This window comes from Nipponia nippon, unplaced genomic scaffold, assembly GCF_047370975.1.
Source record: "Nipponia nippon isolate SJK-2023a ecotype South Korea unplaced genomic scaffold, ASM4737097v1 scaffold_25, whole genome shotgun sequence".
In the NCBI taxonomy this organism is placed as follows: domain Eukaryota; kingdom Metazoa; phylum Chordata; class Aves; order Pelecaniformes; family Threskiornithidae; genus Nipponia; species Nipponia nippon.
The window spans coordinates 3010285-3036136 of NW_028262342.1; the positions used below are offsets into that span (position 1 = coordinate 3010285).

At 49.7% G+C, this 25852-nt stretch overlaps 2 protein-coding genes across 6 annotated transcripts; both read left to right on the forward strand.

The window, feature by feature from the left end:
* The first annotated feature begins 63 nt into the window (after nt 1-63).
* Nucleotides 64-4474, forward strand: BCL2L15 (BCL2 like 15). The gene is made up of 4 exons (XM_009462432.2): nt 64-815; nt 2696-2838; nt 3593-3808; nt 4317-4474. The coding sequence occupies exons 1-4, from the start codon at nt 512-514 to the stop codon at nt 4332-4334; spliced, it is 681 nt and encodes a 226-aa protein (XP_009460707.2). The 5' UTR covers nt 64-511; the 3' UTR covers nt 4335-4474.
* Nucleotides 4475-5914: 1440 nt separating this feature from the next.
* On the forward strand, nt 5915-25679 carry PTPN22 (protein tyrosine phosphatase non-receptor type 22). 5 transcript variants are annotated; one of them, XM_087761598.1, is made up of 21 exons: nt 5915-6088; nt 10031-10139; nt 10993-11069; nt 12028-12123; nt 12550-12588; nt 12932-13003; nt 13098-13157; nt 13609-13751; nt 14233-14299; nt 15168-15245; nt 15790-15882; nt 17345-17421; nt 18265-19022; nt 20217-20300; nt 20443-20573; nt 21119-21146; nt 21583-21663; nt 21959-22065; nt 22710-22740; nt 23489-23566; nt 24211-25679. In XM_087761598.1, exons 1-21 carry the CDS (start codon nt 6002-6004, stop codon nt 24273-24275), a joined length of 2361 nt encoding a protein of 786 aa, XP_087617724.1. In that variant the 5' UTR covers nt 5915-6001; the 3' UTR covers nt 24276-25679. The 5 variants fall into 5 exon arrangements, 1 of the variants encoding a protein (XP_087617724.1); XR_015705639.1 differs by adding an exon at nt 8099-8159 and having other exon boundaries at nt 5950-6088; nt 10993-11841; nt 22710-23566; nt 24211-24279; XR_015705637.1 differs by having other exon boundaries at nt 22710-23566; nt 24211-24279.
* The last annotated feature ends 173 nt before the right edge of the window (nt 25680-25852 follow it).

Sequence of the window (25852 nt, forward strand, 5' to 3'; positions counted from 1 at the left end):
GTCGATCCGGAGAGAGCTGCGGTCCAGCACCTGCCTTTGTGTCAGGCAGGGCTCTTCCCTCTCAACTTCCTTGAAGCAAGGCTTGAAGGAACAATTGTTCAACGACTTATTTCAGTCTCAAATGCCAAATTACTGTAACAGGTGAGCTACCTACGGGTGAATTCAAAGGAAGGTAAGAAGTCGGCTGTAGCAGGGCTCCTATTAACAGTTGCCAGTGTCTTCGTGCATATGTTGTATTCCTGTCCTTACGGAGAGATGCATTGGAGCGTTGGCATTATGCAGTTTGTAGGAAAAAAAACAGTTGATAGCTTGTTGGCAAGCTATCATTTACTGCGCTGTGGCTAGACCAAGTCTAGTCTTTGTCTGGGATGGGACTTGGAGCTTCTAGCCTTTTATCCAGACACCTTTCTTGATGAATGAACAGGTCAACAGTATGCAATAACTTGTAAGTATGTCAGTTGATCTTAACAGAAAGAACTTATTTTGAAACTAAACCACACCCATAGCTTGCATGACGACAGTTAAGAGAGCAAATATTGGCATGACATGCTGTCCCGGGGGAGGGAGTCTGGGGTCATATTCTTCCCGGAAGGAAGAACCTGTGCAGCTCTGGGAAAAGGAAGCCAAAATCTGTAGGCAAAGCTCACCTGCCAAGAAGAGCAGCTGCGGTGGTGCCCCTGCCCACCCTGTGGTGGGGAGACAGGCTGAAATGGCAACCTTTGAGTTGCAGACGGAGTGCATTGTGGAAGCCTTGTTCTCTGACCTCCTCAGTGAAGATCAGAGTGACTGCCGGAGCCTGGAGATGGACTTCGGAGGTAGGACCTGTGTGGGAGGAAAAAAATGGTTTGTTTGCTGCAGATGATAGGAGCGTTTTGACGGAACATTTGAAGGAAGGAGGCTGTAGCTTGCGGTTGTTGGGTTTCCTAAAATGCAAGCTTGTGATGACTTCCAAGCTACTTCTTTTTGGGGGGAAAAGTTGGAGCAAGGTAGAGTTGTTTGAGTCCCGGGCAGCCCACAGCTGCCGTCTGTCTTGGCAGGGTCGGGCAACGGGGGCTGTGAAGGACGGCCACCCCGCCTGCCGCCCCTCGGGGCTGCGGGTGCTGGGCAGTGCCGGCAGGGAAGGTGCCGCCGGCTGCTGTGCCCCGCACGGGTCTGCAGGTCCTGAGTAACTTCCTCCGAACCAACAGGCTGGGACAAGTTTTAACTGTCATTATCAAAAAGAAAGCTTATATTGCTTATTGGATAAAAACAGTTGCTTTAACATGTAAGCCAGAACGTGGTCTTTGCTTCACAAAGCTCCTAAAACCATTTAGGCTGCTTTGGTTTGCTGGGCAATGCTGCAAGAAACCCAGCATTCGCCTGTGTTCATATCACTTTTCCCATTAATTTCTTGGCAACGAGCCAGTTAAAATGTCCCAGGAGACACTGGGATCTTGCTGACACCAGATAGCAAGCAAAGTCCATTTCTCAAAAGCTTCATGGAAGTTTGTCGTTTTGCCTAAAGAAAAAGTCTCCGTTGGCGTATTGCTCGTTTCAGTCCCTGGATTAGGCGCTTGTGCCTCCGCTGTCCCGAGCGCTGTGAAACTGCCCCCACCCCCAGGAGACGCAGGCTTCTGCCCAGGGCTGCGGGCACCGAGTGCTGGCACCTGAACCGGATGAGTTAAACTGGAATTAGCGGCTGGATGAGGGAGGGGGTTGGATCAGGAAGCGATGCCTCCAGATAAAGTTGCCCACTGCTTTATGTCGAAAGATCCTGCTTTCAGTTCCTCATGACTTCATCAAGCATGGAAATGGTTTTGCTGAAGCTTTCAGTGTCGGGTAGCTCCTTCTGGCTGAACCTCGTTTTGGTAATGTTCAGAAAAAATAAATAATACTCTGTTGGTTTTTTTCCCCTCAGGATGCTTTAAGGGAAAAATGCTTTAACTGAGGTGATCCCCCCCCCCCCCCCCCCGCCACCCCTTTAAGTAACGCTGAGAAGTTCTAATGGTTTTATATACTTGAGATTTGTGAAGGATGCCTTTTGCTCCTTTGTGAAAACCTTCCCAAATTTGGGTCACTATGAGACTTTGAAACGTTGCAATTTGCACTTGCTCGGAAGAGACCTTGAGTATAATATCTACATTCTCCGAAGACGGCACGCAATGATCTGCAGCCTCGAAGTGCTGGGGGAACGCAGGCAGGACTTTCCCATCCGATCGCTGCTGCTGTGTCGCCGCAGTCAGAAGCGAGAGCTGAGATGTTTTCCGAGTCCTCTGACCTTCCTTGCTTGCTTCTGGCAGCCTGGGAGGAGGGAGCTGCCAGAACCCGGAGGGGTAAAAGGGAGGCCTTAGGGATGCCCTTGGAGAAACAGGAGTGGGGATGAACCGAAACTTGGGCATGAAGCAACTGAGGTGGGAGGAAAGAGACCTGGACAAACCCATGGTACAGGGCCCCTTGGTCCCTGTAAATCAATGAATACTTGAATGGCTGCACAGTATTTCTCAGGGACTTTGGTTCTGCATTTCCCTACATGTCTTGTCAGAGGTCTACCCTGCGTTAACCTGCGTGCTTGAGGCAGTAACTACCGTAGCGCCCGTTGAAGGCAGCCTTTTGGACGCAGCAGGCAGCTAAAGAGGCTGGGCTGTCAGCGCCGGTTCTCTTTCTCCACCTTTACTGGGTTGTGCTGAAACCCCTCACCCTGCTCTCTCTGCCCTAGGGCCTGTGCAGTCTGCAGGAGAGCCTCTAACCACGTTTGACCCAGTCATCATCGCCAGTCGCCTGCGGCGCATGGGGGACCAGTGCAACATGGATTTTGAAAGGAATTCCTCAGAGGCTCTTGTTGAAGTGCTCCAGGGAAAGGTAAAGCACACCTTGTCCTGCCTGGCCTGGCCCGCTCCTTGTCTGAAGGGCAGCCTTGTGTCGGAGAATAGCAAAAGCCCGGGGAGCAGCACAGCTTACGCTGCAGGAGTCGGGGGGTCTGAGGGGAAGGGGCACGACACCCCGCAGCCTCCCTCCATCTTTGTGTTGCGGGCGGCGTGCGAGCCACCAGGACAGAAGCTGGACAAGGCACTGTGGGAGCTTCCAAAGGAGCTGCTTTTATCACCTGTGAAGCCCTGGAGCTGCCTGGGCCGACCTGTTATTGCAGGAGATGCGCTGCAGCCCGGAGCGGTGGGGGGGCAGCTGATGTGCAGAGGGGGAAAGGAGGAAGGCTGCGGTGAGAGGGGCAGAGCGGGCGCTGCAGCCTGCTGCAGGGGATCTGGCTACAGCAGCCCTGCAGCCAGAGCTCTCGTGCCAGCACGCTTCTGGTGCGGGCGCTGCAAGCAGTTCTAGCTTCAGGTTCGGCGCAGCTCTGGGTGGACTACCAGCTCTCCTCCCCAGTCCTTCAACCGTGCTCCCCGCTGCCGCGGTTTGTACGAGCCGCGGTAAAGGAGAGCCCTGCCTTGACTGCCCTGTGCTGTATGGGTGTCACCAGGAAGCTGTGGGGTCACCTGCTCTGGTCGTGGGTAGAAGCAGCAAATGCAGGAATTTAACTGAATGCTGGATTTTGAGCCAAGACTTACTTATCACGCTGTCATTTAAAAAGAAGCTCAAACTGCCGTCTTGATGCTTGCAGATGGAGAAGTTTGGGGCTGCCGTGGACTCTCTCAGCAGGATCTGGAGTGACCAGAACCCTGGGCTGGTCTATGAGAAAGCTTTTCTCTCTATTTCTGTGAAACTGGTAATGCACGTTGCTAAGAAAATCCCAGCTATGGTGCATCCCAACCAACTCATACAAGTGATTAATGGAAATTCTCAAGTGAGAAGCTACATCGAGGCCTGCGGCGGATGGGTAAGGATGTGAAGGTGGCGGTGATGTTTGCCTGGGTGTCCATGGCTCTTCCTTCGTGTCTCTCACCTCTCCCACCCGCCTCGCTCGGCTCGTCACTGATGCCCAGCGTGTCCCCCAGACCCGTGCAGCAGCTAACTCAGCGTATAGCTGTGGGAGCACGGCTTTGCTAAACACCTCGGTGAAGTCTTACTGAAGCCAGCATCAATCTTCCCATCTGCTTCTCTGTCTCAGGGTCTAATTCCTTGTCTCAGTATCTTGGGAGCTCAGCTTGCTCCTTTAGATGAGAATCAAAATAATGAAGGATGGGTCATACAAAAAGCAACTTTACAGACCCCGCTTGGTGCATTTTACCAGGGGAAGGGATGAAATCGGTCCGGGAGAGGTTTGCAGCAGGAGGCGGGTTGCCCGTCCCTCCATCCCGCGTCCTTCTCTTCCTGCTGGTTCCTTTAAACCTGCCTTGAATTCTTTCTCTAAACACATACAGATGGGGGTTTTTGTTTGTTTTCAGGAGAACTTGGACAATTGAGAGAAGGGCTATCCTACTTTCCAGAAGGTGAAGCTGAGCTTTTCATTGATTTAACTGGGAGTAATGCTGTTGTATTTCTTCAGGAGACTGCAAGCAGAACTCTACATATAAACAACATGTAAAAGACGTTCTGTATCACTAAAAATAAAAATTAATAAGTCTTTGTTGCTATTAATTTGTTTTTCTCCTTGTGTTTCTCTTAAATATAGCCATAAAAGTGGGCTTCACTCTTATTCAAGGTTCCTAGGTCAGTGCTTAGTGCTAATTTTCAGACTCGTCAGGTGAATATTTGTTTTAAAACACGTTTCCATTAGTTATTCTAAAGATCTCTCTTTTTTCCTCTCAGTTGATTCAAAGGCTTATTTGTGCAAAGCTGAAATTTGACATTATTTTAAACTAAGACTGATGGCTCTTCCAGAGTGATTAGCAGCCCTTTGCCTTTTAGCAGCTGGATACAGAAATCTTCTGGCTATTCTGTACCCGATCTGCGAGAAAACACAGAAGGGGAATACATTTAATGACTGTAGTTCCAATCAGAAAGAGAAACAGGCGTGGTACAGCCAGTCTGAGGTCTTTGTGCAAAATGTAAAATATTGGAAAGATCAAGGTTGTGACTCCCATACCTTTTTTTGGTTTTTGGGGGATTGTTGTTTTTAGGTTAGTTTCATTTAGTTTAGTTTTCCCTACTTCTGCAAGTAGACAAAATGGATGGCCTTCAAGAACTTCGCTCTCTGCATCTCCTTCCCACTTCAGAATGACCTCCACTTTGTCCTATGGGGGTTTTTTGCACACCTGTAAATGTAACTGAGTGCAAGTGAGGTGAATGAGGCTGGCATAATTAATTGGATTTCTATAGTCTACTGGAGTCAGATTTGACCCTCTCTTCTAGCCCAAGCTCCCAGACATGGGGAATTGTGGCTGGAAGAGCTGAACTGAAGCATGTTGATAGGTTTTCTCTGTTCAGAAGCCGTCGTGCGGTTCAGGGCAGTAACACGTGCAAGCCAGGTTCAGGTGCTCACCCTCTGCCTGAAGTATTCTTTCAAAATATTTTGCAGTTAAGGTGGAAAACAGGCTAAGTTATAAGTAAGTGTGAAGGGGAACTGTGGATTTTGCATGCCGTTTTAGGGACTCTTCTAGCTGCAGCGTGTTCCCGGTCTGAAGCTTTCCCCGCGGCCGCCTGGCAGTGAAGCGCGGCTGCGCTTGGGCACGTGTGCCCAGCTGCTGCCCCCGTGCTCGCCCCTCTGGACCCCAGCAGGGCCGTGCTGCTGGTGGCGGCTGGACACGGTGCTTAAAGAAGTCAGATGTTGGGGTGCTCGGCTCTGGTCTCCAACATCTGACCACCTTCGTGGCACGGGGAAACCATCGGGCACGCCGGAGGCACGCTGTGGCTGAGGGACCTGGGGCAGCTCTGCTCCTGCCCAGCTCAGCGCTGCCTGCCCTTGCTGTGGGGCACGCGTTTTAAAAGGAGGCGCTAGGGCCCCACGTTGTGTGTTTTGTTTTATTTGACCACGGTATCTGTTACGTACTAATTTCCTTCAAGACTTGTGATGAAGTCAGTAAACCACAGCCTGCCGCGAGTGCTCTCCGGGCTGGTGCTTTCCGCTGCGGCACGCACTTGACATGTCCGTTCCCAGGTTCAGCAGACCAGTCGCGTGGTCTCCGGCAACATGGACCAAAGGGAGATTCTGCTGCAAAACCTGGAAAGGGCCCAAGGCAAGAGGCTCAACCGAGAAGAGTTTGTAGACGAGTTTTTGGTAAGTTCACTTAAGGCACAGCTCTGTGTTTCAGTTGATTTTAAAGGGAAGAACTCAGTCACTTCTCCTCAAACGGGAATGTGATTTGCATGTGACAGCAAGATTTTCTATGAATTTTAAAGCAGAAAGAGATGCAGTAATTAACGGGGGTAAAAGGAATGTAAAGATAGAAGAGTAATTTAGTAGTTTGCATTCAAAGTAAAGCTGTTTGCTTTTTAAATAATTACCCGAGTGCTTCCTGTTTTCTACTTTGCAAATGCACTTGTCAAGACACGGTTTCACTTCGCCTGGTAAAACAACTGCGGGTAGAGTGAGGAATATGGAGCCAGTGCCGCTTCTCCCCATTGCAATCTGTTGTATCTGTGATACACGTGTTCCTGGCAGGGATCTCCGGTTGCTACTTGAGATAGCTTTTCCTTTTTTCATTTCAGTAGAACCCCCCCACCCTGGTGCTGTACCACCTGCAGAGCAGGGAGCGGGCGGTCAGATAAACGCGCTGTGGACCCCAGCTTGTTCCACCTCCCGTCGACACCGGGCGCCTTGGCCAAGGCGTGAGGAGACGGCGAGCTGAGCAGCCGGACGGGCCGCTCCCAGCCGCCAGCGCTGTTACGTGGAAGGGCTCGTGCATCCATGTGCAATGAGCGCATGTGCTCTACGTCCAGCAGTGCTTCTGGCCCCTCCGGGAAATTAATTTCTTGTTCCCTAAAGGCAAAACTAGCATAAAATGCTGATGGCTCTCGCCTTCCCCGGCCTTCTGCGGAGTCTAGCTGGTTGATATCTGTGCAGTGCCCCGATCTGTGAGCTCTCTGACATCTTTTTATTTGTTTGGGTGGTAGGGGTGAGTCTTAGATGGCAACCCACTGTCTCACAGTTAAAGCTGATGGCTGGCAATGGCTGCCGATCTATCAGCTGGAGGAAGGTTGCTCTGGCAGGCTGCCTGGGCTGCTCTGAGAAGCAAAGCCCAGCTTTAGCAGAGATAAGGAAGGGTAAAGCTGGTGCATCTGTAAGATCTGAGACGTCTCAAACACAAGAATAACCGCGGGTCCTGAGCTCCCCCTCCCCGCCTTGGACAAGGGTTGCATCGGGCAGTGGTCTCTGGGGAAGGTGCAGGGGTTACTTAGGAGTCCCCCAAGATCCAGCCCTGCTTTGTCGTACCAGTGAAGACTGGCACTTCAAACACTTGGGAAAAGCTTAGTGCTTGGTTTCCAGGTGTCTGGGTTGGAGGGAAGTGATTAATCTGAGTCTGCAGTGACATTCTGTTGTTCCATGGAACAAAGCGCTGTCACAGGCTGCTGAATTTCCCCCTCTCGCTGCTGTGCTGGGGCTGTACTGTGCCGTGCGAGGCAGCAGGGCTGCGCGGCCTCAGGGCACGTGCTCATTCTAGCATCCAAGTGTACAGTTAATTTTCTGACCAAAATGGCAGGTAGAAGTGGTTAGGGCTGCGTTTCGTCTTGTACTGGGAAGAGATCTTCCCAGGATGGCCTGAGCTGTTGGCCACTTTTGGAAGCCTTAGCAGGCAAATGTGATGGCTTGCATCTCCAAACTTGGTAGAAATGTTCGATGTTATTTCTCCATCTGAACACCTCTCTTTGTGTGAACAAGCATTTGTACATGCCAATTGTGGTGGTGTTACTGTAAATGACGGGGGTTTTTGTTCAACTCCCCTTTTTCTGTTTGTGCAGTCTCACAGCAAGAGTTTGATCCTTACTGCTCTCACTTCCTTTCTCATATGTAGCCATTTCCCAAGCAGTTTTATGTCAGTTTATGCAGAGACAGAAAAGTAAGGTGATTCAGAGCCTCAGCTATGAGAAGACTGGCTTCAGTACTAGGTGATGCCCCTTCCATGAAAGCTTACCCTGGAAGCTGGGCTTGCCTTGGTGGGAGGCATGTGGAGGATGCCACCAACACCAGAAGAGCTCAGGAGGTTACAGGGGCATGTAGTTTACAAAAACCATCCTGCTCTCACAACTTCTATCACACTGTACCTGCCCCCGTGTTCTTGATTAATAGAGACTGGGCACGTGGACCGTCCTGGGCCTCCTGCACCTTCTTCCTGACTCACTCCATCCAGGTCAGTGAGATGTGACTCCTGCGGTATTGTGGCTGGACAGCAGCAGAATTTAGGGTTTAAAAACTGCAGTTTAATGTTAAAAAAACAGTAACTCTGATTTGGATCTGAATCCAAATATCTGCGCACAGAAACACCGTGGAGATGAGATACACATTGCTGTATATACCTTTTATCTGTGGTATTCCTAAGGGGCTGCTTGGCTTGATCAAATATGTACAACCTACAAAGCCCTCCAGCTCCTGATGTGGTCTTTTGGCAAATATCATCCCTCTGTAGCTTAATGCATGCTGGCCCTGGAGGGTGTCGTGTCCTAGCGGGTGCTCGTCTAGCGCAGGCTGGAGCCAAGGGGGGTTTTGCAGCTCTCCCACAGCTGCTAATACGTCGGGTCTGCAGCAAGGGAGGACAAGGGATGGGATTCTCAAAACTGGATGAAAGTTTTTTGGGAGAGCTGAAACGCAGGCACTTATGAGCTCCCATAGGAAGATCACTGGTGAGCTGACCCTCAGTGATTTATGGTGAGCACCCAAAAATCAGGTCCCTGAAACTGTCAGGACCCCCGCAATTCCTGCTCGTGTGCTGCCGCGCCAGAGCTGCAGCCTCTGAGCCCTCAAGCACGCTGGGGAGGGCTTTGCTGGTACCAGCAGGAGGGTCTGCCGCCTTCTCCGCGCTAATCCCTTTGGCCATGGCACTATTTTGGTTCGGTGACCCCGAGACCAGCGGGCTGTTTTTCCCCGCGCCATGAGCAGCTGAGCCACCGTTCCCACTTTCTGTTAGCGGCTCAGGCAGGTCACCGTGAGGTGTGCACCAGGCATGAGAAACCCTCTCACCTTGCAGCTCAGGTGTGCCGTGGTCCCTTCCCTTTGCTTTTCACCCTTGCACACCTTTCTTTCATAAAGTCACAGGAGACTGAGGGTTCTCCTGTGTCAGCCCGATTCTCTGGACCCCAGCAGTGATCTCCAGGAGAAGGGCTGTGAAGGTATGGCCCCAGGGTGGTGGGAAAGGGAGCCTTACCCTTCGGAGTGTCAAACCGTAGAGGCACTGATTAGAGAAATGGCCTTCTGTTTAAAATCAAAAGCACCCCTTGGTGGCAAGAAAAGTGGTCAGGCAGACAAGAAATGATGAAAGAAAAAATACAGCAAGAACAGTGCTTTCGAAGTTGACGGTAACGAACAGCGTGTGTTATTTAGAAGCTGATCTCAGTGAAATAAAATTCTGTGCTTTGGCAGGAAAAAGATGCTTGAACTCTCCAGGAGTGCTGCAGCTTTATCCTGGAAAAGAAAGAGACGGGAGATATGTACCCCCAAGGGTCTGTCCTAGGACTCCTTCTCCTTTCTCTTTCAGGAGTGCACGTAGCTACTTTGCTCCAATTGCTTGTGCTCCTGTAGTGGCTTGGGCATTGCTGTTTGCAGCTACAGATGGGAGCACCTTTACCAAAGTGAGAAAAATCAATTGATTCATCTGGCATTTCTGATATCATTTGTTAAAGGTGGTTTAACATTGTCACTCCTCTTATCTGGGTGCCATTTATACTGAGAATGATTCCCCTGTGTCTCACTTATTTGCGAGGGCAATGCCTTATGTGCTTTATAAATGCATTGTTTCACTTCAGAAGCCTACGTGCCCAAGCCTCGTGTGGGCACTGCCTCAGCACACACTTTCCATTCTTCAGAAGCCTGTGCTGGGGCTCTCGGGTAGCTCCCGTCTCTATTCTTGCTCTGAATACCTTGAGAAAAGCCACTCAGGAAAGAATTAATGGTGCAGACCTTGCTTTGTGGTAGTGAACCTGACCCCTAGAGACCTTCACACATACTCTTTAGTAGTGTGTTGTATGTAACACATCTGCTGTAATTTGTTCCATTCTTTTATCACAGAAGCTGAAAAGGCAGTCAACAAAGTACAGATCGGATAAAATCTACCCTACAGCAGCATCTGAGCAACCAGAGAACATCAAGAAGAACAGATACAAGGACATCTTACCCTGTAGGTTGGAAATGGCAAATGTTGCTATTCAGCCCTTTTTTTTTTTTTTTTTGCTAGCTTGAGTCTGTTCTCTTCCTCCAGTATCTGCCTGCACAGTTGCTTGCATGTGAGCATGTCACTGGCTGTCAGTTGGCCTTGAATTCTGCTGTTAGGATTTAAGGCTTTATCTGTGACTGTTGCAGTGCACGCTCTGGAAGACTTCGGCACGTATTTTCTACAGACAGAAGAACTTCTGTTCAGTAGGAAACACATCCTCTAATGATTGTCCTTGCAAGCTTTCTGGGCAGCATTGCAGCCGCTCCTTTTCCAAGGCCTTGTAGAGAATGGCTTTGAACAAAGATGCCTCCATGACGTACGAAGCAGACTGCAGTTAAAAACTGTTGTGGCTTGTCCCGGCTTGGTGCAGTAGTCTCCAAAGAAGAGTCTGCCCTAGGATCAGAGCAGACTGTCCCTTTCATCCATTCTAGCTTGAAAAAAAAAAAAAAATCTAAACCCACAGATCTCATTTGAGCCCGTAAGACGGAGTGTGGGGTGATGCTAGGCTTGGCTTGCTCCATGGCCAGAGGAGATTGGCATTGGAGCTGGGGTGGTGGCAGCTCTTGCCTAAGCCCTCACCATTGCTCTGAAGGAGAGCTTGCCTGCCTGCTGCCTGCATGTAGGCAATGGCAGTTCTGTGCAGGGCTATCGGTCGGTGCGGGAGGGGGCATTAGCTGCTTGCACAGCCACTCATCTGCTCTGGGATGAGCTCTCTGATCTACGTGCTCCTCCAAAGCACCTTGTGCTGCAGTCTGGGGAGCTCAACCACCATGAAAGACAAACAGTAATGGCTGCTCTTCTGCTTTTGTGCCTGCAGTTGACCACAGCAGAGTGGAGTTGTCCCTGATCACATCAGATGAAGATTCTCATTACATCAATGCCAACTTTATCAAGGTATTGCTTCTTTCATGGTGTTTTGCCATGCAGAGGTGTTTGTAGCAGCTGTGAGTGCTGCCTGGTTGAGTTGTGCCAGGAGGAGCAGGTCCTGTGGCTCTGGTGAGTGAAAGGACTAGGCAGTAGTTTCTGGGCTGTGCTCAAGGATAACTGATGTAAAGAAGATGTCTTCAATCCATGAGCCCTTCAAAAACACCCCTTGCAGCACAGAGGCACCAGGCTACAGGGCAAGGGACATGTGCTCATGGCGGGGCAGGTGGTGGAACAGTTTGTGGCTCACAGCCCCAACTTCCTTGTCGGTCTTACTGCCTTTAGTGGGTGGTAGTGGCGTAAAACTGTCGGTGGTCAGAATCGCCTTGCCCAAAACCAGTGCACAGGCAGGAAGCCTTGCACTGCAGCACAGCTCAGACCCACTGCAGCAGCGAGCAACAGGGCAGGTCAGCGCGGGCTGGTTCTCCATCAGGAGCTCCACGTGTTTTGGGACTCTCCTGTGCTCACGACCCTTCTCTGATAGACAGGTAGAAGGTTTCCTTCGTTCTCCACCATAGTGACCGAGGGCTCTGTGTAACCCATCTGCAGAACAGACCTTCACAAGGGGATCACGGTTTGTTCTTTGGCCAACAGCCACTAATGTGCCAAGCTGCACACCCGAGAGCTGGATCAGCTGTTGCGACATCACCCCAAGCTCCCAAACGCACTGCAAGGACTGGTGGTCTCTGGGAGCAGATCTCACCTCAAGCCCAGCTCCCTGGCTTGGGTCTTCCTTTGGGAGGTTTGCACACCATTGGTTTCTGGTTGCTTAATTTAATTTAGGTGCCTAAATTTTAACTATATAAAAGCCCTTCTAAGTCCTTAATGGGCTCATTGGATAGAAGTAAGATTCAGAAAGGAGATTACTTTATTTCTGCTAGTGAACTATGCAAATATGTCTCCATGTCTGATCTGAATGCTGTTTTAGGGCGTCTATGGGCCAAGAGCATACATTGCAACACAGGGTCCTCTCCCCACTACCGTCATTGACTTTTGGAGGATGATTTGGGAGTATGAAGTCCTGGTAAGGTGCAGATTTATATATGTCTGTCGTTTTTTGTTTTTTTTTTTTTTTGTTTTTTTTAAAAAGAAACGTTGTCCGTACAGCCAGCCAGCAGTCCTTTTTGACTAAGCAGACAGTGGGAGTGTCAGGGTTTTACTCCAGATGTTGTGTGCCCCGCATCCGTCCCGTGAGCCTCCTCCACACTCGTGCTGAGACGGGAGTCTGCTCGCGGCTGCCTCTGCATTCGGGCACTGAGTGGGAAAGGTCCTCGCGACCAGGCTGCGGATGATGTCCGGAGTCTGATTTGCCTCGCAGGCTGGGGCTCTGGGGAAGGCAGCCCACAGAACGTGCTCATTGCTGATAAGTACCCACAAGTAATGAGATTGATTTTGCTGCCTGGATAAGAAACTTGCGTTCAGACTTTTCTAATGAACCTTCTTTCTGCAGATCGTGGTCATGGCTTGTATGGAGTTTGAAATGGGAAAGGTGAGTAACGTGTCAGAGATGGCCTCTGCCGCCACAGTGCCAGGGCAGGGTGGAGAGGTGCAGATTTTTATTAAATCTCATTAGTGACAGCGAGTTTCTGTTTGATAAGAGCTGTTCCCTGAGTCTCCAACTGCAGATTCTTAAACCGTTTCCACTAGTGTAGCTAGCCTCTTTGGAAGGGAAAAAACCAGCAATGCTGGCTCCAGGGAAGGGGAGGCTGGAGCTGGCCAGTGGCAAGAGCCGGGCCTCCTCCCAGCACGAGTTTTGTCCGGCAGAGTGAGACAGGAGACAGCGTGGGTGGGCCGGCAGTGAGTAACCAAACGTGTCCTGCTTCTTGCAACAGAAGAAATGCGAGCGGTACTGGGCAGAGGTGGGCGGCTCTCCCCTGCAGTGTGGTCCTTTCTCCGTCGCCTGTGTGAGTACGGCTGCCGCGAGCGCCATGTCACATCACGTGCACTGGAAACTCGTGTCATCCGCAGAAAATGTGACTCTAACTTCTTGTTCTGCAGGAAGCTGAAGAGAAAAGAAACGAGTATGTGATTAGGACTTTAAAGGTGACCCTGAATGAGGTAAGTAGGAAAGCTCAAGGCAGGAAATGCATCCTGGCTACCTTTATTATATAAATATTAAAATATGGCACACTTTGTGTAGAAAATTTTATGCTGCTTAGCCTGCTCTTTTAGATTTGACAGTACAAAGGAAGTAGAAAATTAATTAACTCAAACCTCAATTTCTGAAACTGTTTGTCAGTTGTGGCAAATCAGACCCTGGCTAAGTGAGGCCAACCGGTAACATCAAGAATGTCATAAAATGGCAATGCTTCTTTTGTGGCAAGAACAGCTGCAAACTGCACCTCTAACTTTTGCCTACTGATGCAGACGGGAACTGGAGATGTCTGCAGCACGCCAGCTTCCCCTTGCTGTGCCAACATCCCAGTCTGCACCCGTGGGAGCTGCAGCAGCATCCCCTCGGTGGTGCAGACTAGCCCCAGACCCTGCCAGCGCTCTTCTTCTCTTGCAGGAAATCCGCACCATCCACCAGTTCCACTATAAAAACTGGCCGGACCATGATGTCCCCTCATCCATTGACCCCATCCTGGAGCTCATCAGTGAGATTCGCTGCTACCAGCCAGATGACAGCGTCCCCATCTGCATCCACTGCAGGTGGGTGAGCAGGTCACCGGCGCGGAAGGGCTGCTGGCCCCCCGAGCGGCCGCAGGGGTGGTGGCAGCCAGCACAAGCCTGCAGCCAAGCTCCTCTTCTAGAAAGTCCTAATGCAAAGGTGTCCTCTGAGGACAGCTAGCACGGCCGGGTGGCAGGAAAGGAGATAGCAGCAGGCCAGCGACAGCACGGGTAGTTAAGAGACCACCAGCACTGGGCATGTCCACGTGTGGGCTGGTCACCACAGGAGGACTGGGAACTCTTCGCAGGAGCCTTCCAGCCGGCAGCAGGGCTGTGGGCAGGTGGAGCCTTACGTGGGGCGGGTGAAGCTGCAGCAGGGCTGTCATGTGGGTCTGCATCCTCTGCGACGTGGGGCGGGAGGGTCACAGGTGGCTGTGGATCTTTTTCAAATATCCTTGCCAGAAAATACAGCGTGCCCATCCCCTGACCCCTGCTAGCAACCCTGCCATGACTGTCATTGCAGTGCTGGCTGCGGGAGAACAGGAGTCATCTGTGCAATCGACTACACCCAGAAGCTGCTGAAGGACGGAGTGAGTATCAGCCCGGTCTGCGTCTTCGAACGGCGCCTGCGTGCAGCACCGCTGCATCTTCTGTCTCTCCCTTGCCTTCTCTCTCCCCTTACTCTCCCTTTCATGCCCCTCTGACGCATGCAGATGTATTTCAGACGACAGCCATGAACGGGAACTCCCGCCAGCCTGACTGGAGAACAGCGGTGGCCAAACCACTGATACCCCATTCCCAGTTTGTGCTGCTTGTCTCTCTTTAGGCTCTGCACCATCCATGCACTGTCTGTTGCCATCGCTCCCCTCCCCATCCCAATGCGAATAGCACCCCGTGCTTGTAGCGATGGGGCAGAATTCTCCCTCCCGTTGCTCCCTCTGGCAGGATCTTCAGATCAGGGAGCTTGGCTCTGCCCTGGCCTTCAGTCTTCAATACGAGTTTACTGTCTGTATTTGTCTCTCCGCACTCAAGCATCAGAAATCCAGGGTTCCAAACTAACACCTTGCTTTACTCTGACTCTTCAATAAAAATGTATGTTTTAACTGTGAAGTAATCCCTGGCCTTGCAGCAGGTTGCTGGGACTCTGAGGAGTGGCTGCTTTCTGTACTGCAGCAACCCTGGACCCACTGATCTGGGACAGGGGTGTCTTGCCCTTTGTGCTGTTCATGGCTGTTACCAATGCTGTTATAAGAAGGGTATTTTCTGTGGAGCGCAAGACAGGAGGGAGGAGGCAAGCTGGTTCATAACCAAAATTGGCACCTTAAGCAGGTCCTTTGTTAAAAATTCTTGCAATAGCAGGCCTGAATTTTGGACACTGCTCTAAACTGCATCACGACTTGAAAGCTGCTTGGAATTAGACCTGCCAGTAATTTTTCGTCTTTTCTCTTTTCTTGCAAGATTGTCCCAGTAAACTTCAGTATTTTCAGTCTGATCCAGGAAATGCGCACGCAAAGGCCTTCCATAGTGCAGACCAAGGTACGGTCGGGAACTGTTGCCAACTGGTATACTCCCCGTGCTGGGACCTCAGCTTTTCCCCAGGAGGGTTCGCAGTAAGGAAACACAGAGCGGTTTTGCTGCTGGGAACTGGGGCCTGTAGATGTTCTGTAAGGTCCCTTTTCTGAACAGAAGAATGATTTTGCAGAAATGAATTTGGTAGCTGGCCATTTCCTTGTAGACAGCTGGAATAGCTTAGTGCTTGCAGTCTGATTTATCGAACGCTTACGCTGTGAAACAAGGGACTGTCCAGGAAATAAAGTGGGAACTCTTCTCAGCTGAGACAGACTGAAGAGGAAGCTCAATGCAGAACAGCCTTGTTTGTGCACCCGAAAAAAACCCCAAGTGCTTCAGTCTGAACCCTTTGAAAGCTGTGGCTTCTACCTCTTCTGAGATTTTACCCTGCCAATGGACCGGAAAGTGGCAGCTTCTCTGAGGGGCTGATGCTTGATTTGGGTAGCAGGTGACCATTCACAAGCACTGCAGGTGCTGGCTCTCATGTCTCTTTTATTTCTCTGGAACGCAGGAGCAGTATGAGCTGGTTTATGATGCAGTGATTGAGCTCTTCAAAAGGCAGCTTAAAGCACTCGATGCCCAGGAAGATTCTGCTGCTTCACAGGTAAAAGTCCCCAGGATAAACACGCTGCCTCTTACAGCCTCAGGCATGCCAGCTCTAGCCTAGATACCAACTGCAGAGGTCTCCTCTGCAGACCTGGAATGAATTGCCATGTTTTCTGCTACCCTTTATGCCCAAACTGAGCCTCTTTTCAAGTTAACCCATGAGAATCCAGCTGGTCCCCTGAACGCGCAATGCTTATCACAGGATTTGGCCCCAAGCAAGAGCTAAATTTTCTTCAGTCTCAAAACCATTTTCTAGGTACTTTTATAATTGTTTAATGTAATGAGTGAATAGAAAAGTACAGTACAAAGACAGTAAAAAATTAATTAACTCAAACCTCAATTTCTGAAACCCTCAGTTGTGGCAAATCAGACCCAAATTTCCACATTAGCGGCTGATTTCCATGTGGATGTGCCAGCAAAACTTGTCTTCATGGCGTGCTTGCAAGCAACAGAGTGACTTTCAGTCGAGGTTGAGAAGCTTGGGTGCACAAGGCGGTATGGCTAAAAGTGTTAGTCTGCAACAGGGTGGTATTCTAGTGAGGTCGTTAGCATTACAGCCTGTCTGTGGGAGAGAGCAGGCTAAAATATCTTGTGAAAAAATGTGTCAGGGTGTTTCAAATCTGATACACCTCCGAGGAAAAACAATGTGGTCTTGGCACAAAGTTGCATTTAAACAGGAACATCCAAAGCGTCCACGGTTAAGCTTTTCTTTGTTCTTGCTGTTCTTCTGTGACTGCTGGCATGAACCTTACCTTGCCTGTGTAGCTGTTTGCAATCTGGCTAAAGTACACGCGTTGCCATGCTTAGGCAAAGGCTGAAAGGTTACAGTTAGCTTATTTTGTCAGAAGCTTTTGTCCAAAGAATTGGGAGCAGGATCCTGCGATGGTACGTGCCTCGGTTTTGCCATAGTTTCTCTGAGTGAGAAAAGAGCTGGAAAGAGCCTCTTTCTACGTGTTGTGGACAGTCTGTAAGCAAAACAGATGCAAGACTAAGTTGACACAAAACGCAGAAAACGGTTCAAGTCCGGATGTGGTTTTGTAGCTCCTGGCCAAACCTCTCTCTCCCCTGCCTAAACCTCACTGCCCTCTGAAAGCACTTTGCAGAGCACGGGGGACAGTCCTGTGCTGAAGTGTTGCAAATGAAACCAGGCTGAATGCCTGCCTGGGGTCCTGAAGGCAGAGTTGTCTGCGCAGGCTGTTTTGCAGGTGTTGGGAACAGCTGGATGGCTGTACGGCTCGCTGTACTCACGTTTCGAGAAGGTGCTGACAGGAACTGCTGTTCAGGAGGATCTGTCCTCAGTTTTCAGCTCCAGCTTGGTGTTTTCAAGTTGGTGTTTGTCAGTTCCAAATTGCATTAATAATTAAAAGTAGCTGGCATAAATTCCAGCTCCTGAAATAGCATGTTTGTTCTTTGCATTCTTCTTCCTCATTCTCTTGTTTTCTAATCTTTTCCTTCACTAGGTACAAACAAGGCATCCTGTAGCCAAGCCACTTCTGACTCCCATGGAAGATATTTATTCTCTGAGATTACTAACCTGGTAAGGCCATAGCACAAGTATCCCCTGGGTTAGTATTTTCAGTCACCCATACGATTTCAGGAAGATGCATTTTTTTATGTGGGCTTTGTGACACAGTTAGGTTTGAATGTTGCATTTCAGTTGTCAGCAGGATCCGCAGCCTCCCTTGAGCCCCACTTTGGCTCTCACGTTTGTTCCTAACATAATTCCTGCCCTTCTCACCGATGTGTCTCCGAGACTGAGTCTCAGCCTCTTCCCTGCATGCCATTATCTGTCCCCCTCTTCTGCCCTTGGCTCTGCTTCATGTTGTGCTTACCTGTTGTTTCACATACGAACTGAAAACACGTCCCAGGGCAATACAAAAAAAGGCGCGTGCACGTGGAGACACCTCAGTGCTGGTTCATCTCAGCCCTTTGCCTGGAGCTGTGCACCCTGCAAGGTGCCCCTAACTGGTCCCATCTTTCATCTGCATGTGCCACTCCAGTGCCTCTTGCTGCAGGAGCAGCAAGCTGGAGGAGTCTACCTTCCCGACATGGGCAGCTTCAGAGCGTGGCGGGATCTTCCTGTGGGCATGTTTTGGTTTGCAGTGTCTGCTTTCTGTAAATAATTTTGCTTTTTGGTATAGTCTGCACTGAGGGCGTAGTTTACCCACGTAAAGGGGCCTCCTCTGTTCGCCATGCAATGGTGTTCAAATGGGGCACCAGGGTGCACAGTCCTTCCCTACGCTCCTTGCTTGAGGCTGAACCGGGCTCTACGTTCCCGGGAGACGGATCTGCTCTTAGGAGCAATGTTGTGGGGCCTTGTTAGTAGGCTAACAGAGATTTCTGAGCGGCTTTGACTTCACATCGCGGTGCTTTATTGCAGCTCAGAGCAGGAGGAACAGGATGTGCATCAACGTCTGCCTCTGGTGGTACAAAGCAAAGCATCCCTGACATCGTTGTCTGCCACGGGAGGACAGGACAGCTCCGGGAATGGAGTCCCTCCCATCAGACAGGCCATCTCCTTTGGCACTTTCAACTTCTTCAACTACAGGAAGGCAGGTGCCGCTGAGAAGCAGGGCGCTGGGGACGCTCTCCAGAAACACCGCAGTTTGGAGTTCAACAACATCTCTTCGGAGCAGCTGCTTCTGAACCTGGAACCGAAGGGAGCAGGCAGGAGATGGCCTCGTGGCAGAGCACCTCTGACACGGGCTGCATCCACCCCTTTTGTGCTGGCACAGCGGCGAGAGGACTGGGAATGGGATCGAGGGGGTGCAAAGCCTGTTTTGACTTCACAGTTGCCAAATGCCTGTTACCCAGGCTTTCAGGTGAAGCAGGACAGATTTTCCCCTGTGGAGCTGAACCACTCCAGCCAAGACGCGGACGGTCCCCCAAGCCGCAGGAGCCATGGGCAATGCCCTTACCCTTACTGCTGCTCAGCCGAAGACCCCTACTTCTCCTCGCTCTCTCCAGATGACCCCGTGTCCCCCGCGCTTACCGAGCGCTTCGCGGAGGGGCCCGATGCACTCCTCCCTTCTTGCGCTGCGAGTGCCCCACTGCAGCCTGCTGTGGCCAGCTCCCCACCACCCAGGCCTGTGTCCCCCCATGCTCCCCTGCTGAAGGACGAGAGGAGATCCTCCTCGAGTAAGTGGTGCAGCACTGCCACAAGCTGGGCTTGGTCGCTCTGGATTTCGGTGTGCTGGAGGGAGTGGTGGGTTTTGTCTTCTGGCGCCCAGGCAGGGCTGTAGCTGCTCCTCGGCACCGCGCTCCCGCAGAAGCTAAGGGAGCGACTGGTTTCACCCTCGCACTCGTTTCAGCCTGCCTTAAATTTTTCCCGTAAAAATAAGCTGCCCAGGGAAGTGAGACTGCCCAGGGAAGTGGTGCAATCACAGTCCCTGGAAGTATGCAAAAAACGTGTGGATGTGGTGCTTGGGGATGTGGTTTAGAGGTGGTCCAGGCAGTTAGTTAACGGTTGGACTCGACGATCTCAGAGGTCCTTTCCAACCTTAATGATTCTATGATTCTATGAAACAATATCTTTAGAACAGCATGATTTGGGGTTACGCATTGCACAGCTGCTCTGGACTACTGTGTCACCTCGGTACGGCTCTCACAGGAAGGCAGGGATAGGTGCTGACAGGTTCTTAAAACAGGGTGCTCCAAGCAGCAATCAGAAAGCTCCCAGAAATGGTTTTCTTTGAGGATCTAGTTTCCAGGTCAAAACCCGCTCCTTTCTGCAGAGTGTCGTGCAGGGGGATGCTGACATCCCACTGAGACTGAGAGAACCAGGACTTCAACATTAGTGTTTTGCCCAGATCAGTAGCCTTAAAACCACCACCCACCATATGAAGAAGGTAGAATTATTCCTCGGTCTGGTCAGTGCTGGCCCAGGCAGACATTTCCCGTTGCCCGCAGCTTTGGCATTTGCTCAGCTTTATCCTGCTCAGGCCCTTCAGCTTGCAGTGTCACAGAAGCGTGCTCACTGTCTAGGTGCTAGACACTCTCGGAAAGTCATGGGAGTTGCAGCGCAAGCCAAGCAGCAAGGGTGCCGCCAGCTGTGAGCCTGGCTGTGTGCTGGGGGTACGCTTGTCACCTCCCTGTGCAATGGGAATTCTGCTGCCGACACCGCTGGAAGTGTGCCCTTGGGGCCACATAGCTAGCAGCAGGTGAATTGGTGCTGAGGGCTATTCGGATTTTTAACTACAGTTTAGAGGTATTTAGCCATCAGCTCTGGCGTGCGGCTGGGCGAGAGCAGCCAGCTTGCCATCTCTGCAAAGGTCTGCAGTTCTCCTGCCGTGTTGTGCCATGCAGGTAACCTGTCCCTATCTCCCCAATTAGCCACCCTGCCACAGCTGGACGATGATGATCCTCCGCCCCTGCCCGAGCGAACCCCCGAGTCCTTTATTGTGGCCAGTGAATCCGGTAAGTGCATTTAAAAAAGCAGGGGCTGAGAAGTGCTCTGAGGGCTCGTCCCGTGTTTGTGTGGTATCGTAGCATCCAGCAGCGCCTTTGCTCTGGCTCTCTGGGATGAGGAACGACCTCTCTTCTGTTCAATTGTTTCCAGGACAATTTCCTCTGGCCACTTCCGATTTTCAGCTTCCAGCCAGAAATACAAATATCGGAACCTCTTTGGAGTGGAGCGGCGAGTCTCACTCGGAGGTGTTTAATGACGCAGTGAGACTGAGACCATGCAAGGTATGTAAGCGGCTTTTTGTCTCTTCTCCACCGCTATCGCTACGCCAGTTTCCTTATCATGTTTCCTTCTGTGAGAAAGACCCCAGTTTTGGCCCTGTGGACTTTCCATAAATTATTTCAGGGTTCAGGACTGGGAGGAAGATGTGGTCTCAGTCAGGCTCCTCCGTATCAACAGCTACTTTACTCCAAACATTATTTTTTGGTGTCCTAAATCCCATGCAAGGTAGTAAAACTATTGTCCCTGTTTTAGAGGAGGATAATGAAGACAGGGAGTTAGTGGTCCGCTGAGGTTCACGCTGCCCTGTGGAACAGGCAGGAGCTGAACAAACTTTAGGCATCTCTTGATCATCCCACAGTTGAATCACAGCTTTGTACAGGGAAACAATAAGGCGTAAGTCTATCTTCCATTACATGAGTGTGGAGGTGTGCGTGGGAGGGTGTTTGCACATAACATCATTTCTTTGTCTTCTCTGGCTTGCTTGTGTGCAAGAGAACGACATTTGGTTGTGGGAATTTCAAATACCTTCCTTGTTTTTTGTTTCCAGAGTGTGAAGCTTCGGAGTCCACAAACAGGTATAAGTTTAACGCTGGGATAAACTACCTTTGGAGATAAGGTCTGCTTTTTACTGAAGCTGCTTTACCATATTTAGTAAATGGCTTTAGGATTTGTGCTCAGTCCAACGGAAATTTTGTGTTGCTAAATAGCTCTGCAACTAAATAGTTCTAAACAGAACTAGGCAGTTCTGCAACCAAATGAACCAGTAGTTTTGTATTTCCTAATCAGCTCCTGCCTTGCCCTGTACGTGGTGATGTCCCTTGCAGCCTCCTCAGGCTGAGGGTTGTCACACCTTCTGCTGCAGGTTGTGTGTTTCCTTTGAGATGCTTGAGATACGCCTGTTAGAGTGCTGTGGACCTCTCAGTGAACGGAGAGATATATATATATATATATATGTATGTTGTTTTTTTTTAAAAGCTAGGTAACCAACTCTTTTATCTTTGCTTTCTTAAGAGACAACCCGGGATCGCTCTAACTCTCCTCCCCCGCTTCCTGAAAGAACCCCGGAGTCATTTGTTCTGGCTGATGCAGCAAGTGAGTGATGAGTTCTTTTCTCGGCATGTAACTGGGGTTTTATACTTACACCTAAACCTGTAGATAGCTGAGGAGATCGCGGCCCGCTTGTTCAAAGCATTGCCAACGGTCGTGCTTCAGGACTTAACTGCAGGAGAGTTCAGCAGATACAAAGAAAGTAAACGCAACCAGGGGACCTGCTGGAAATTTCTAGAACCGCTGCATTAGAGGAAATGACAAGCAACAACAAAGCACTTAGAAAAAAGCAGGAGGATTCTTGACTGATCACTGACAATGTTCTGATCTATGTTCGCAGGTCTGCAGCCTGCTGCAAGAAATTCTACCATGAGTCTTTCTGGCTTGGAGAACAACGCTTCCCAAACATCATCAAAAGAGCCTATGAAATGCTTCAGGAGAAGCAAGGTAAAAGAAACAAGACAAAACAAAAGCTGTTGAAAACAGAGGGGGTGAGAAGAGGAGATCGCTCTAGCTACAGCTATTGCTACTCTCTCATTGCTAACCTTGTGAAAATTGCCTGCTTTAAGACCCCTCCTATTTCGGGCAAGGAAACAAGACTAATAAAAATACTCTGTTGTAGAACTTCAAACAAAACCACTGTCTGCACTAGGAACAGAGTAACACGGCCATACCCGTGTGCACGGTTCTGCCTCGGCACTCCGTCCACCTGAGGTGCCAGTTCCTCCTGGAAAAATTTGCTTGATGGGAGTCTGAATTCCCGCGTAGGACAGACTCTGCTCATCACCAGTCTCCTCTTGCGGCCCTAGTTAATTCTCCTCGTGAGCAACTGTCCCTTGGGATGCTAGGGTTGAGCAGAAAAGCATTTGAGGAAAACGGCAAGAATAATACAAACTGGAGGCATTTGGGCTGGCTAGAAAAAAGCCAAAGTGAGCGGCAGAACTCTGCATTTCAGTCTCAGCTGCTGTGCACAATACCTTTTATGAGATGGGATACATGTATATTTACCCGTGAACTCCCTTTGTCGGAGTAGCTGATCTACTGCTTGCTATGTTTTTTTCCAACAAGCCTTCTTTTTCTTTTTCCTACAGAGCTTGAAAATATTGAAAAATATGAGAAAGGGTAAGTCTGTCAGGCTAATGTGCATCTTCCTGATGGCTTTATGCAAGTATACAAAGAAATATGTGGGATTGAATTTTGAAGAACCTGAACTCGTCAAATGTGAAACGCCCTGCGCGTCTGCCTACTTCAGAGTAGGACACAGAGCTGCGCTGGCTTGCTGAGGACCATCTCATCCGGACAGCAAGTTTTAGGAGTATCATAGGGATGCTGCGGGGCCCTTGTACCCTTGTACCTTGTACCCTTTGGGTACCTTGGGGAAAGCTCCGGTGTACCCAAATTACCAAATCCTTCACGTCGTTCAAACCAGTGTTGTGGGACAAATACTCTAAAAATGGGGGTAGGGGTGCTGTGGGGAATGGGAGCCCCATCCCGGATTCTGCCCAGCCTATCTGGAGCATAAATAAGGAGTTTGTCATTAAGTTCCCTTCGATCTAAAATTAAAATGCTTATCTTGAAAATAGGGCTGCTAAAAACCATCTAAAGCACTTCTGAGCAAACATTTTCTGAGTGGATTGCGCTGCAGTTGTACGCTCGCTCCCTGCTATGAGCAAATAATGTTAAAGCTGCGCGGCATCCAAGCTCTGCTAGTGTGGAAGGTACTTGGCTTTGCCTTGTGCTGCAACAGCATCCGTGCTGAGCGTCAGCGTGCGTCTGGCAGTACGTCTTTCCCTGTAGGTGCGTCCGAGTCCGGCTTTTCAGGGAATTACCATAGTGACTAACTGCTTCAGTCTTAATTTTTTATTTCTAGGCATCTGTAGCCCATCTTCACTGACAAAACCATCAGAATCTGCCCCGTCAAACCATTCGAGGTCTTTCCTTAACTTTGGTACGTTTTTCTCTTTGTGTTTTGGTGTAGGAAGTACCTGGTTTTTGAAAGTCTAAATGCAGGTACCAGGCTGAATGCTAACAAATTACAAACATTACAAATAACGCTTATTATTTTTTACACATTTACAACTTTATTCACAAACGGTTTAAAAAACAGGTAAGGATGGAAAACACAAACCCTGAAACCTACTCTGACAAATGTATCTCAGTGTGTGACGAGGCTGTGGTGTGTACTTGGCTTTCCTGTATCTGAAAGCCTTTATGTGGCAACAGAGACAGTGGAAGACAAAGACAAAGCTGTAGCATTGCCTCTGGGCTGCTGCCTTATGTTCTGTAATATGGAAGAGGAGAAATACCGCCTTTTCCGTTTTAAATCCTTCTGCTAGACAGTAGTAATTTATTAAATTAGGCATAAAATCTAGTTATCTCGATATTCATGCTATAATGACAGTAGATAGTACATTGATAGACTGTTTTTTGCACCAGTTGACTTACAACTACAGGATATTCCTTTAAGTCTACCATATCTGAAAGTCTGGGAAAGAACTGGAATTACAAGTATTTTCAAATACCATATTATCTTAAGGAATTACATCTATAACATACAGAACTTGTTGCATTAAAAAAATAATTTCTTCCTAGGCTTTGCGAATCGATTTTCAAAACCCAAAGGACCAAGAAATCCACCACCAGCATGGAATATTTAGATGTGTTTTATAGATTTGGCGTTACAGGTTTGTGAAGTCCTTCCGATACACCTTGAGTGCTCATCCCAAGTAAGGTTTCTGTCAAAATTAACACATCGAAAGCAGTTGCATGATATTTGCAGCTCAGGCACTACTTGCACATTCTTCATCAACTAAAGTTTTAAAGTAAAGAAGAATATAGAAGTATCAGCAGCTAAGCACTTTTAGTTAATTTACAACAGGACGGAAACTAAAAATGGGAATAGACATTTTATCCTAAGGAGGGATACATTTTTGTTGTGTTCTGGAATGTATTCACTTCAAAAGGATGGATTTGAGCTTTCTGAAACAGAGCAGTGTAAACCAGTGACAGGATCCAGCAAAGACTGCTGAACGACATGGAGGGACCAAAGCAGCGCAAGACTCTGGATCGTGCAGAGCAGCATCTGTGTAACTTCAGTCACGTGTCGGTCTGCCATAACCAAGGACCCGCACTTCCTTAAATGTTTACATTTCTTGGACTAAAAGATACTTAGCATCTCAGATTTTAGAAATAATTTTTCTTTAAGTTTTTTTCATCTGGGCGAATCAGATAATTTGTCTAGTTTTTTGGTCAATAAGACCAAGATGCTGATTGATCATATAGAAACTGAACTAGTGTAACAGACCGCAGAACTCGCTGACCCAGCTGCCCTCGCTATCTGGAAAAAAACACAAAACCAAACACCACCACAGCAAGCAAAGTATCCTTGTATTTTCAAAGCAATGCTGTTTTTAAGGATTTGTGACTCTCCAGCACAAAATTTCAGATGGATGTCTTGGAAGATGAGATTTCTAGACAGATTCCTCACCAGCTTCTCCTGCTATTTATATCCTCAGTGGGGAGGGATACAGATGTTGAAAACTGCTGTATAGGATTATTTTCCTGTAGAGAGAGAAAAAAACAAAGTGGGATTTGGGGAATTTGGTCGAGAGAGGGAGCTACTGACCACTACTGGAACAGAGAACTCGAGCTGGTTTAAAGCTACTTTTGCTGGAGCAATGGCTGGGACAGCCCAGAAGGAGCCTGCTTTATTTTTCACCGGCCACCCGGTTTCTCAGCAGCCGAAACCAGCGAAAGACCTTGCCTAATTTATAGTCTTGTTGCAAATATTTCTGTGTTGTAGCAAAACCCACCACCGCCAGCCAGCGGAGCGGCCTGGACGGAGGCGGGAGGAGCGCCTCGCCGCCTTCGCGCAGCGCAGCCGCCATGTCACCGCGACCGCGACGCCAGCCGCCGCGCGCCCACCGCCAGCCGGCCTCATCTCCCGTTTTACAACGCTGTCGCTCGGCGCGTTGTACCCGCAATCAGGGGCTGCGTGTTTAGCCGATGAAGCGGGTTATGACGTGTGAGAAATGCCGTAAAAATAAAGTTTATTCATCGGCCTGGTTGTACCGACGGGTCCGCTCGAGGATCGCTGGTCACGAAGCGGGTGTGACTGGCCGCCGGCAAGCACGGCCCCGCACCGCAGGGCCCCGCACCCCCCGCGATGACGCAGCCGCGGATTTGCGGTAACCCCGCGCTTTTCCGTGCCCCCACGCGCCGCCCGCGACCGCCC